The following is a 13,139-nucleotide window of genomic DNA, read 5'->3' as shown; positions in this document are numbered from 1 at the left end:
CATTTGTTCTTTAAAAAGGGTGTTTTTTTTGATAAAATTGGGATGATTATTGATTTTATATAACTGCAGAAGTAGGCATTTGCCTTTGTGTTGAGAGCACACCTTCTCGACTCCCACTTCTCTGAGCTTAGGCTGCACAGTTGCAGAGTGTGGGAGGAAATCTCAATAAGGCACATTCAACACTTGGGTAAGTGTCTCAGTACACCATTAAAAAACCAGTGTGTTATTTCACAGTCTCATTAATCAGTGAAAATTGCCACGCTGCACAGACTTAAAATGAAATGTGAACTTGCGTCACGGGTTCAATGCAGAAATTTGAATCTTGCTGATTTAGCTACAAGCATGAACAAGATGGGTCATTTGCTGACCAGAAAATTCAAACTCATCAAGGCAAGCGTCACACACGAGCGTCACGATTGGACCTTATTCAGTCTTGGAGAAAGTGAACAGAGAAACATTGGGTAGATTTATCGCACCTTTTGCTGCTTTGAATCTTGAACCAAGTAGATCCAGCACTTGTAGTCTCATCTGGAATCTAATATTCGGTACTGATTCCTCTTATTTCTTAATTACTATCTGTCTGCCAGGGCTTTTGACTAGGTTCCTGCTAAATTGAAAATCGGTGGGTGGCTTTGGTGGCATTCCACAGTCGTACTAGTCTGTTATCTTTACCATAGTCCTAAATGAACCAGGAATCCTACCAGTCGATTCTTCAAACCTTTCCAGTACCCCAAGGCAATCTGTTCAATTGAATTACTGATTCATAGGTGTATTACATACTTGTTTGTCAGTCTGTCTCTGCGTCGATTTATGTGTATAAATAAGAAAGAAATAAATGTACCCATTTATCATGAATAAGACATAGGAGCAGGACTAGACCATACAACTTGTTGAGCCTGCTCCGCCATTCAGTGTAATCATGACTGACCTTTGACTTTCCTGCCTGTTCCCATAATCCCTTAATTCCCTGAGAGACGAGACTTCCGTTTGTGACCATGGAGTGATTGGTCACATAAAGGGCTGTTCCTGTTCACAGTCACAGTTTTTACCCAGATCCGATGGAATTTTGATGAAAAGCCGTAGGTGAATGTTGGAGGAGCAGGAGAATGCCTCGAGAAGGCAGAACCTGCGAATAGTGGGCCTGTCTGAAGGAGTGGAAGGTGTGAGTGCCACGAGGTATGTCTCGAGGATGCTGGCAGGACTGGTAGCAGAAGGGGTGTTAGATAAGGCACCTGAAGTGGACTGACCGCATAGGTCTCTGAGGCAAAAGCCTAGAGCTGGAGAGCCGCCGCAGGCGGTGATCGTGAGACTCCATAAATTTGTGGAGAAAGAGAGAATTCTACGGTGGGCCAGGGAGAAGCGTAGCTGCGACTGGGAGGGAATAACGTCCGGATTTATCAGGACATCGGAGCCGAGTTGGCAAAACGGCGGTCAGGTTTCAACAAGGCCAAGGCGGTGCTGTACCGGCAGCAGATCAGGTTTGGGGTGCTCTACCCGGCGAAATTATGGGTGACGTTTGGAGGCCGGAAGCATTATTTCAAGACCCCAGAAGCGGCCAAAGACTTCATTAAGGAGCATAAACTGGGGGAGAATTGAACGGACAAAGCTTGGGAACTGGGGTGCTGGCACTATGTAATGGCCGGGGGCATGTTTGAAGTGGGTGTAGGGATTGGGGGATTTTCACCTTTTTTTGTGGGGGGGGGTTCTGTTCAATGTTGGGATTGTAAGGAGTTGTAGGGGTGAACCGTTTATGTGGGAATGGATGTTCCCATCCCCCCATCTGTTTTGTGGGACTGTTTGCGTTTAACATCTGTTTGTTTGCTTTTGGAGAAGTCAACCTGGAGTTCAGGAGAAGTCCTTGTTTGGGTGGGGGGGGGGAGGGGAGGGTAAGGCCAGCAGGAGACCTTCTTTGAGCTGTGGGGGGGTGTGGAAGAGAGGGAGGGGGAGGTTATTAGGATATGCCTTTGGGCAGGGGCAGCCACGTTATCAGGTTATGCTGGTGAACGGAAGTGAGGTGGTGGGGGAGAAGACCAAGAGGGGTGGCCGGCGGGAGGGGGGGAAAGGAGAAGTGGGGATGGGGGGGGAAGGGGAAAAGCTGGGGGGGGGGGGGTTCTGCAACGTGGCAGGGGGTGAGAGATGACATAGTCAAGGGCGAAGAAAGGAGCCATCTGGGATGGGCTAGGTACAGAGTGGAATTAAAGGGGCAGGAGTTAAGTGGGGAAGATGACGGACGGTAGAGGGGATTGGAGGCGCAAGCCTCCGGTAAGGTTGGTAACGTGGAACGTCCAGGGACTGAATGGGCCGGTTAAAAGGTCGCGAGTGTTCGCGCACCTCAGGAGCTTGAAAGCCGGGGTTGTCTTTTTGCAGGAGACACACCTCCGTGTGAAGGACCAGGTTAGGTTAAGGAAGAGGTGGGTCGGGCAGGTTTTTCACTCGGGGTTTGATTTGAAATCAAGGGGTGTGGCGATTTTAATGAGCAAAAAAATGGGATTCGTGAGTGCGAAGGAGGTGAGGGATCCAGGTGGGGGAGATATGTGATTGCGAGTGGGGTATTGGAAGGGGCACCGGTAGTTTGGTAAATGTGTATGCCCCAAATTGGAATGATGTGGGTTTTATGAAGGGGTTGCTGGCAGCAATCCCGGATTTGGCCACGTACCAGATGTTCACGGGAGGAGATTTTATCTGTGTCCTGGAGCCGAGGGTGGATAGATCAAGCCCCAGGTTGATAGGTAGGGTACGAATGGCAAGGGAGCTGGGGGGGGGGGGGTTTATGGAGAGGTTGGTTATGGTGGATCCATGGCGCTTTCAGAACCCAGGGGGAAGGGAGTATTCTTTCTTTTCACACGACTATAAGGTGTATTCGAGGATTGATTATTTTGTAGTGAGTCGGGAGATTTTGATTGGGGTGGAGGGGGCAGAGTTTGCGGGGATAGTTGTCTTGGACCATGCACCCCACTGGCTGGATATTCAGTTCAGTACGGGATGAGAGCAGAGGCCGGGGTGAAGGTTTGAGTCGGGGTTGTTGGCGGATGGAGGTTTTGTGATCAGGTGCGGTGGACGATTAGGGATTATGTGGAGTTCAATCAGAATGGGAAGGTGTCGGCGGGCATTTTTTGAGAAGCACTGAATGCAGCGGTCCGTGGAGAAATTGTCTCATTTACGGTTTGTGCGAATAAGGAAAGGAGGGCTTTGCGCTGGCCATAGAGCCATTGGCGATGGCTCTCAGGGGGTCGGCAGAGTGGCAGGGGATAATGAGCGGACAGAGGGAGCAACGGGTGTCGCTCATTGCCGATGACCTCTTGCTGTATGTTTCGGATCCGTTGGAGAGTACGGGAAGGATTATGGGCCTGCTGGGGAGGTTTGGAGGGTTCTTGGGATACAAGCTGAATGTAGGGAAAAGTGAGGTATTCCCGGTGAATGAGCTGACGCAGCGGGCTAATTTAGGGGGGATGCCACTTACGGTAGCGAGGGATAGGTTTAGGTACTTGGGGATTTAGTTAGCGAGGGAATGGACGGGGCTCCATAAGTAGAACTTAACGAAGCTGGTGGAGGAGGCCAGGGAGGATCTTAAGAGGCGGGATACACTGCACTTAACGTTGGCGGGGAGGGTCCAAGTGGTGAAAATGAATATTCTGTCGAGGTTCTTGTTTATCTTTCAGGCTCTCCCGATCTTCATACCAAAGGCCTTTTTTCGGAAAGTGGACACAATCATCTCTGACTTTGTATGGGCGGGGAAGGTGCCACGGGTGGGGAGGACCCTGCTGCAGAGGCAGCAGGAGGGGTTGGCATTGCCAAACTTGCTTCATTATTATTGGGCGGTGAATGTGGACAAGGTGCGGCGGTGGTGGGAAGGAGAATGGGTAGAGTGGGTTAGGATGGAGGAGGAATCCTGTAAGGGGTCTAGTTTGAGGGCTGTGGTGATGGCAGCGTTGCCAGTGGCTCTGAGTAGGTATTCAGGGAGCCCAGTGGTGCAGTCTACGGTGAAGATATGGAATCAGCTGTGGAGGCATTTTAGGGTATTACGGATGTTGGTGCTAATGCCGCTGTGCGAGAATCATGGGTTTGAGCCGGGGGGGGGGGGGTCGATAGTGTATACAGGAGGTGAGGGATTTGTATTTGGAGGAAGGGTTTGCCAGTCTGGAGGAGCTAAGGGAGAGGGTCGAGCTGCCGAGGGGTAGTGAGTTCTGGTATCTACCGGTTAGGGACTTTGCCCCAAAGGTCTGGAAGGGGTTCCCTAGATTGCCGGGATACACCCTGCTGAGCGACTGCTGCTTCCGGATGTGGAAGGGGAGGGAAGAATTGGGGATATATATAAATGGCTGGGGGGGCAGGGAGGCGAGCGGGTGGTGAAGATCAGGGAGAAATGGGAAGCGGGGTTGGGAATGGAGATCAATTGGGGAGTATGGAGTGAGGCACTGCGAAGGGTAAACGGGACCTCCTCTTGTGCAAGGATGAGCCTGATGCAGTTTAAGGTGGTGCATATGCCTCGGGCGAGAATGAGTGGGTTCTTTCAGGGGGTAACAGATGAGTGTGAGAGGTGTGGGCGGGGGCCAGCGAATCATGCGCACGTGTTTTGGGGTTGTGAAAAATTGAGAAGTTTCTGGGCGGGAGTGTTTGCGGTCTTAGCCAGGATAGTGGAGGAGGAGGTGCACTCGGACCCTTTGGTGGCGATATTTGGGGTTTCAGAGAAGCTGGAGCTCATGGAGAGGAGGAAGGCCGATGTCGTGGCCTTTGCCTCTCTGATTGTACGGCGGCGAATTTTGCTGGAGTGGCGGTCGGCATCGCCACCGGGCGTAGCAGCTTGGTTGGGTGACCTGTATGAATTCCTGCGGTTAGAAAAGATAAAGTATGAGTTAAGGGGCTCAGCAGGGGAGTTTGAGAAAAGGTGGGGGATGTTTGTGACCGTTTGAGGATCTGTTCGTCGCCGGGGTGGGGCCGTGAAAAAGGAAAAAAATCTGTACAGTTGATTGTTGGGAAGAGTGATGTTTCCCGGGGTGTTTATTTGCTGTAACCTACTTTCATACAAGTTTGAATACAATGCGTTTTTAAAAAATAAATAAAAATAATTCCCTGAGAGACCAAAACTCTGTCCATCTCAGTGTATTCAACACTGGAGCATCCACAACCGTCTGGTTGAGAGAATTCTGAAGATTCACAAATTTTTAGATGAAGAAACTTCTCAAGTCCCGAATGATCGGTGACGATCATATATCCGCTATCTCTAAATAGATTATCACAGGGCTGTCTTTGGGAGCTTGCTGTGCGCAGATTGGCTGGCACATTTTTTTACATTGCAACGTTGACCACACATTAATGGTTGGGAAAAGCACAATATTAATGCAAGCCTTTTTCTTTCCCCTTTGCACTTTTCAGCGAGTACTTCCACATAAGTAGCCACTTTTGTTATAATAATAATAACCCTTATTGTCAGAGTAGGCTTACACTGTAATCAAGTTACTGTGAAAAGCTCCTAGTCGCCACATTCCGGCACCTGTTCGGGTACATAGAGGGGAAATTCAATATGTCCAAATTACCTAACAGCTTGTCTTTCGGGACGAGTGGGAGGAAAGTGCATTTCAGCTGAGCAACTGTGAATTTAGATCAACCATTTTCTTAATTTTAATTTGGATCTACCCTTTCCAATGATTATGGGGAGAAAGAAATCTGGAAAACTTATTGTGGTTCCTTGCTCTTTGTAAACACGATATATTAAATGTAACAAAAGGGGACGAGTAAATAAATTTGATTAAATGACTACCTCCTTTTTTTAAAAACAAAGAATGATGAAACACACAAAGGGCACAAGAGGAAGCATTTTAATTGTGAGTGAGATGTTGCAGCCAACACTGGGGAAACTTGCAATTATAACAGATATTCTCCCTTTGCCAATCATGGCGTTTAATATATTTTGGTGAACATATTAGCACTTAAAATAAAAGACAACTAAATAAATTTAATCTGCAGAATGGCCCGATGCTTTGTTAGCCTTTTCATTGCTTTGCAATTAACTGAGCTGTTTTAGATTTCCCACCTGCCAGGGATCCATGTGACTGATGAGATGCCCTTGAGGTTGATTTAACTGCAGTACAAAACTGCCCCTCCTGAAGTAAGACCACGGATTTCACTTATGATAGGAGAAAGAGTTTCTATAGATATTTTCGATAGAAAGGAGTGAGCAATAGTTCTAAAAAATGAGTCTGGGGAATTAATAATTGGAACTAAGGAGGTTGCAGATGAATTGAACCGGTATATTACATCAGTTTTCACTGTGGAGAATACAACTAACATTTCAGAAACAGCTGTAAATCAGGAGGCAGAAGGGAGAGAGGAACTTGGGGAAAATTACAATCACCAGGGAAGAAGTAGTGAGAAAATTGATGGAGGTGTGAACTGAAGTGCCCAGGTCCTGATGGACTTCGTCCTAGGATCTCAGAAAAAGTGGCTAGTGGGACATTGGTGCATTGGTGTTAATTTATCAAAATTCCCTAGATTTGGGGAAGGTTCCATTAGATTGAAAAATAGCAAACGTATTCTTTATTGAAAGCGAAGACAGAAAGCCAGAAATCCACGGAAAGTGAAAGTAAGATTGCTAAATTTGCAGGTGACACAAAGAAAGGTAGGATCATAAGATGTATAAAAGATAATGGCTGGCTACAAAGGGATATAGATAGAGTAAGAGATAGAGGCAAAGACTTGGCAAATTGAGTATAATGTGGGGAAGTGGAAAATTGTCCCATTTTGGCAGGAAGAATAAAAAATTAGCATATTATCTAAATGGTGAGAGGTTGCAGATCTCTGAGATGCAGAAGGATCTGGGTGTCCTAGTGCATGAATCACCAAAGGCTAGTATGCAGGTATAGCAGGTAATTAGGAAAGTTAAAGGAATGTTATCATTTATTCCAAAGGGATTTCAGTACAACGGTTGGGAGGTTAAGCTTGAGTTATACAGGGTACTGGGGAGACCACATTTTGAGTACTGTGTTTGAGGAAGGATGTAAATATGTTGGGATAGTTCAGAGCAGATTTACTAAACTAATACCTGGAATGGGCAAAATGTTGTGGGGACAGGTTACTCTTGTATCAGCTGGAGTTTCGAGAGTAAAAGGCAACTTGATTGAAACATCAAGATCCTGAGGGGCCTTGTCAAAGTGAATATGGAAGCGATGTCTCCTCTTCTGGGAAAATAATACTAGGGGCCGCTGTTTAAAAATAAGGGGTTGCCCATTTAGGATAGGGATGTGGAGGAATCTTTTCTCGCAGGGTGTTGAGAGTCTTTGGAACTCTTCCTGAAAAGTAATGAAGCAAGAGCCTTTGAAGACTGAGGTAGATAGTTTCTTGATAAGCAAGGCGATGGTAGGTTGTCGGGGGTAGGCGGGAATGTTATGAAGATGCTAGGTTGTCAGGGATAGCCGGGAATGTGGAGTTGAGGTTACAATCTGACTGAATAGCGGAGCAGTCTCAAAGGGCCAAGTGGCCTACTACTGCTCCTAATTTGTATGTAACAGTGTGATTACTTGATTTGAGTAAGTCATAACTATAGGAAGGGCTTGTAGTATTTTAAAATTTAAAGAATTGAAGCAGGAAATCTCAAAGGAGCACTGGTCATAACATAAAATAAGAAGAAATTGGGACATATGAAATGGGAGAAGAGAGAGATTGAAAAAAGGGATTGCTTTTCACGTTAACCTAATATAACCTGTCAAGGAACGTGAGAGACATTAGAGCTTTTCAACATACAGGAGGAATAAACAGGTCTTTTGTACAAAATTAATACAAGAACAGAAGCTGAGATTTTTAAAAGCCGATTTGATAACGTATTTGGGTATGAGAGTTCAATTTGAGATCAAAGTGGTTGGAGAAGCCAAGAATTTTAGCAGATAATATGAGTGGGTAGAACAGCAAATATAAAAAGTGAGGTGTTGGTTACATTTTCAAAAGACATGAAGAACCTTGCAGAAGAATTGAAATAGAACAGAATTTCAAAGTGCTATCAATTTTCGTGTTTGTAATCAAGATGTAATGATTCATCCAATATACTAGGAAGATTGTGCGTTGTGGGAGGGGGCATGCAATTGAAAGAAGTTGATCATAAGAAAAGGGGTATCTAGGCTTAGATGGTGAGGTAGACTATCATTGATATCAACTAGCAACAGAGTTGGAGGAATGACAAGTTAACGAGGAACGATGGCCTATCATTCACAGCACAGAATAATTTGAGAGGAAACAGGAGAACGTGTGGTGGAAGGCCAAAAAATAGCTAATTTTAGAAGTGCATGGTCAGATGACAGGATAGCTTGCTAACCTATTACAGCACTTGCCAGAGATCTATATTTTATAAATAGTACCAAAAATACAGAGGACATACTCATGGAACCATAGACAATTAAGGTGCAATTTATTGTGGCCAATTAACCAGCCCTGCACATCTTTGGGTTGGGGTGAGATCCATGCAGACATGGGGAGAATGTGGAAACTCCACACCGACAAGGTCCCAGGGCCAGGATCCTTGGCACCATGGAACAATAGCATCATTATGCAAGAACTCTAACCACACCAATGTAGTGTAAAGTGTCTCTGATGCTATTTATTTTTTTAAATCAAATTTAGAGTACCCAATTCAGTTTTTCCACCTAAGGGGGAATTTAGTGTGGCCAATCCACCTACCCTGCACATCTTTGGGTTGTGGGGGCGAAACCCACACAGACACAGGGAGAATGTGCAAACTCCACATGGACAGTGACCTAGAGCCGGGATCGAACCTGGGACCTCGGCGCCATGAGGCAGCAGGGCTAACCCACTGCACCACCGTGCTGCCCCCTCTGATGCTATTTTTAAATAGGATTATTACTTTGCACTTCAATGTCTGTTTTTTCATCAGTATTTCGCTTTCAGTAATTGAGAACTTCGTAATCATCTGTCTCCTGATTGGACCATCCTGTTGCATTTTCTTCAAGTTAAAAGTGCACTGGCACATCACTTGGGTTTTACGTGGCCCATTCTGGATCTATCTTTTCTCGAGCACAATAACATTCCCCAGTACCACCTCCTTTCACCAGTCTCTGGTCCAAATGTCGGGTCCAAATCCCAAAAAGAAACATCAATTTTCCAACCTTGGGAAACGTTTGCCTGGCACGTGGGGGACATTGAGGCCTGAGGCTTCCCAAATTCATGATTCCAGTTGGAAGTTTGAATTGTGTGTTATTTCTGAAAGTGAGGGTACTTAGGAGGTCGGTGTGATTTTAAAGCCACAGTTTCTTGATAGGTAGCATTGGTGAACATTTCTCACCTGGAGAATCATTTCAGCTGCAGCCCAAAGTGACCTGGAAAGTATGAATCCAGTTCTTTTACAATGTGACCATCAGTCAATAAAACATCGTGAATATTAATTCTATAGGTTTGGATTTTTAAATCATTAGGTAACTGTGGAGATATAAAGGAATATTGATTGACTACTTATGCAGACATAATTTGTGGATTTGTTAAAATTGAAACACTGTTGACCTTCAGCTCTCTTTCGTATACCAGATTCACAATTCTAACATTTATGTCCAATACAGTTCCACTTGAGATATTCAACAGCTGGTTTGCTACTTTAGAGGAAGATACTCCCAATTTATAACGTCAGATGGAAAACATTTATTTTGGGATACTAAGACATTTAAAAAAATCTTTTAGCCTTGCATTAGAATTTTCCAACACCTTATTTGCAACATTTGTTTTTGCTGAGCACTCATTAATAGCTCCACTAGGGTTAACTTGAGCAAAGAAAAAACTTGCATTTATATTGTGCTTTTGTCCCAACATGCTTTACAGCCTGTGATATATTTGTGAAGTATAATCAATGTTGTAACATAGGGCATGCAGCAGTGTGATAATGCCCACTCGGTGAGGACCCTATCCATCACCTGAATCATTCAATCCCTCCTCCACTGGTGAACCACAACTGCAGTGTGTATCATCTACACGATGCACGGCAACAACTGACCAAAGCTGCTTCGACGCCACCTTCCGAATCTGTGACCTCTAGCACGTAGATGTACAAGGGCAAGAGGCACATGGGAACACCACCACCTCCAGGTTCCTGTGTCAGTCACACCCCACCCTGATTCAGAAACAAGTCACCATTCCTTCATCATTGCTGGGTCAAAATCCTTCTCCACACAGGATGCCGCGGTTTCAGCAGTCGATGTAGCAGCATCTCAAGGGCAGTACAGGATGGGCAATAAATGCTGGCCTAATTCCATGAATGAAAAAAATTAGACTTGGGGAAAAGCCTCAGGTAGGCATGGGGTCCCTCACTTCTATGGATCATAATGGTCTGTTTAGGAATACCCTAAAAACGACCCAGCCCACGTTCAGGTCATCGGACGCAGGACTTTGGCCATAAAATTGAATCTTGTACCAAGGGCCGAGACCAATACCTCAAGGATATTGAATTTGATGCACTGGGGGTTAGGGAGCTTATGATGATGAGTAAAAATAGCTGTCTTCAGTAAATGGGGTTTAGAATATCTAAACTAGATGAGGTTGAGTTTATGAGTCACGCAGGATGGGAGGCCAACAAAGATTGTTACACATCTTACCGGTACAATATCATTGTAATTCCCCCGAGTCGTTCCATTTTCAGTGTGGATGCAAGTTATTCTTGACCCCGAGGGACTGCCTAAGATGAAAGACAATATCGTGTACAAGGGTTTTAGCAGAGGAATAGGCAGAAACCAGGTGGAAGTCGGTTATCTTGGTGACTGATAGAATCAAGTCACGCGCTTTCTGTGTCTGGCCGCTATGGGTCATCAGCAGCTTTACTGGTCTCACCCCAGGAAATTCGGTCAGGGCTGCCGTTCATGCCGAGTCTGTGCGAACCGACGCGGCCTGATCTGGAAATACGGCCTCAACATGTGCCGCCAGTGCTTCAGACAATACGCTAAAGACATCGGCTTCGTCAAGCTGGACTAAATTACAAAAGGAGCAAGAGTGCAAAATGGAAATTGAGCATTTGTCAAACAATTCTGACCTCCCCCTGGAAGAAGCAAACTTTTGTGATGCTCCATTTTTGTAAATAAAATGTAATTGTCATTTTTTTTTTAAAGAATCAAGTCATGCTTGCATATGGCCTGTTTCAGCCTGAGTCAGTAGCCGGGGAAGAAGATGATCTAAGTTTGAACATTCAAAACCTCATTTTCAGCTCTATGATCTGTTGCACTGATTTAGAAGATAAAGATAGTACAGTTCATTATCCTGTTGCCTGAGTTTATTCTGCTGTAGTTTCAAAATGTTTTTCTGTTTGCTTTATAACTAGGTTCAGGAGGTGTGCATCCATTGGTGGATCCTCTAGCAGCTGGGCCACATTTGGCTCGTTTTCCCTACCCACCGGGTGCAATACCTAACCCCCTGTTGACCCAGGCTCCACATGAACACGAAATGCTCAGGCATCATCCCGTCTTTGGTAAGAAAATGCAGGCGTTCAAGTAAATTAATTCCCCCTGGTCATTCCGTGTTAATATGTTGTGAGGTTGTGCATATATTTTTATTATAGACAAATTCTTTAAACTGTGATGGAACCTTATTAATGAGCGCACATGTACATATGATTCAAATAGGTGGTACATTTTAATTTATTTTTCTATTTATTCTATGCAATTATCATGACATCTTGCTTTCAGGTGGGCCATACAGAGACCTGCCTGGTGCTATTCCAGCCCCAATGTCAGCAGCACACCAACTACAGGCAATGCACGCTCAGTCAGCAGAACTACAGAGACTAGCAATGGAACAGCAGTGGCTACACGGTCATCACCATATGCACGGAGGTCCCCTTCCTGGGCAAGAAGACTATTACAGGTAGGAATAATGGGATCTTGCTCCGGTTGCAGTATTTCACTTTGAAGTAGATATCCTTAAGTTTCACTCATTCAAAGTCAGCCAACTCGAGATGATCTGGCCTTCCGCAGCTTTACTTCAGTTTTTGAATCTGAATCCTGATTGTTGGTGCATGTTAAAAAAGCAAAATCTGACCTCAGCAGCCCAATGGAACAGGTGAACTTGTGCCATGGGGATGCTCATTTGTGTCTATAATTTCTCAGTTGGAGCAGTTGCCCTCAGCATTTCTTCCAGAAGAATATCCTATTGTATGAATAGTGTATGAATGTGGGCCAGCAAGAATTCACTGCCTTCAAATTTATAGTAAGAAGTCTTACAACACCAGGTTAAAGTCCAACATGTTTGTTTCAAACACTAGCTTTCGGAGCACTGCTCCTTCCTCAGGTGAATGATGAAGGAGCAGTGCTCCGAAAGCTAGTGTTTGAAACGAACATGTTGGACTTTTAACCTGGTGTTGTAAGACTTCTTCCTGTGCTCACCCCAGTCCAACGCCGGCATCTCCACCTCATGGCTACCTTCAAATGTATATGAACGTTTGGGTTTTTTTCATTCTGGCACACTTTTTAAAAAATTTGTTCTTGGGATGTGAGCATTACTAGCGAGCCCAGCTTTTATGCCTGTCCCTAATTGTGCATGAGCTACCTTCTTGAGTTGCTACAGGCTGTGGGTACACCCACAGTGCTATCTGTAGCGGTTTTATACAACTGGAGGCTTGCTAGGCCACTTCAAAGGCCAATAAGAGTCGACCACATTTCTGTACATCTGGAGTCACATCTAGGCCAGACCAGGTAAGGGTGCCTGATTTCCACCCTTGAAGTATGGCAGTGAACAGAAGTGTCTAATAGAGGTAGGTTCAATCAAGGCAGTCGAGAGGGATTTGGATTACTACCTGATGAAGAAGAAGAAGAATGTCCGATGTTGCAGGGAGAGTGCGGAGTGCATGGCACTCGGTCGGTCCATTGCTCATTCGGAAAACTAGCACAGAAACGACTGGCCAAATGGCATCCTTCTGTATTGTAACTGTTCTGTGATTCTACACCAGATGGGTTTTATGACAATCCAGTAGTTTCATGATCATATTTAATGAGACTATTAATTTTATTTTTTGCAGATTTGCTAGTTATTTGAATTTAAATTCCCCCAGTTGTCTTGGTGGAATTTGAACTCATGTCTCCAGAGCAATAATCCGGGTCTCTGGATTACTGTTCCCCTAAAACCGTGAACTTACACGTTGATGGTGATACCGGCCTTAAGGAATT

The 13,139-nt window shown here is 45.1% G+C and overlaps 2 protein-coding genes across 10 annotated transcripts in view; both read left to right on the top strand.

Annotated features, from left to right (window-relative positions):
- Positions 1-13,139, top strand: part of rerea (arginine-glutamic acid dipeptide (RE) repeats a) — a 626,626-nt gene that overhangs the window by 606,919 nt on the left and 6,568 nt on the right. For all 9 annotated transcript variants that reach the window (XR_005457454.1, XM_038773781.1, XM_038773783.1 and 6 more), the window contains 2 exons: positions 11,300-11,446; positions 11,664-11,841. Coding sequence is in view for 8 of the 9 variants with exons in the window: in XM_038773781.1 (XP_038629709.1) it covers positions 11,300-11,446; positions 11,664-11,841 (325 nt within the window). In the remaining variant the exon portion in view is untranslated. The remainder of the gene's footprint in view (positions 1-11,299; positions 11,447-11,663; positions 11,842-13,139) is intronic.
- LOC119950888 (40S ribosomal protein S29-like) lies at positions 9,811-10,973 on the top strand. The gene has a single exon (XM_038773785.1). The coding sequence runs from the start codon at positions 10,786-10,788 to the stop codon at positions 10,954-10,956; it is 171 nt and encodes a 56-aa protein (XP_038629713.1). The 5' UTR covers positions 9,811-10,785; the 3' UTR covers positions 10,957-10,973.

Source organism: Scyliorhinus canicula, chromosome 16, assembly GCF_902713615.1.
Source record: "Scyliorhinus canicula chromosome 16, sScyCan1.1, whole genome shotgun sequence".
Lineage (NCBI taxonomy): Eukaryota > Metazoa > Chordata > Chondrichthyes > Carcharhiniformes > Scyliorhinidae > Scyliorhinus > Scyliorhinus canicula.
This window is presented reverse-complemented; position numbering and strand designations above follow the sequence as displayed.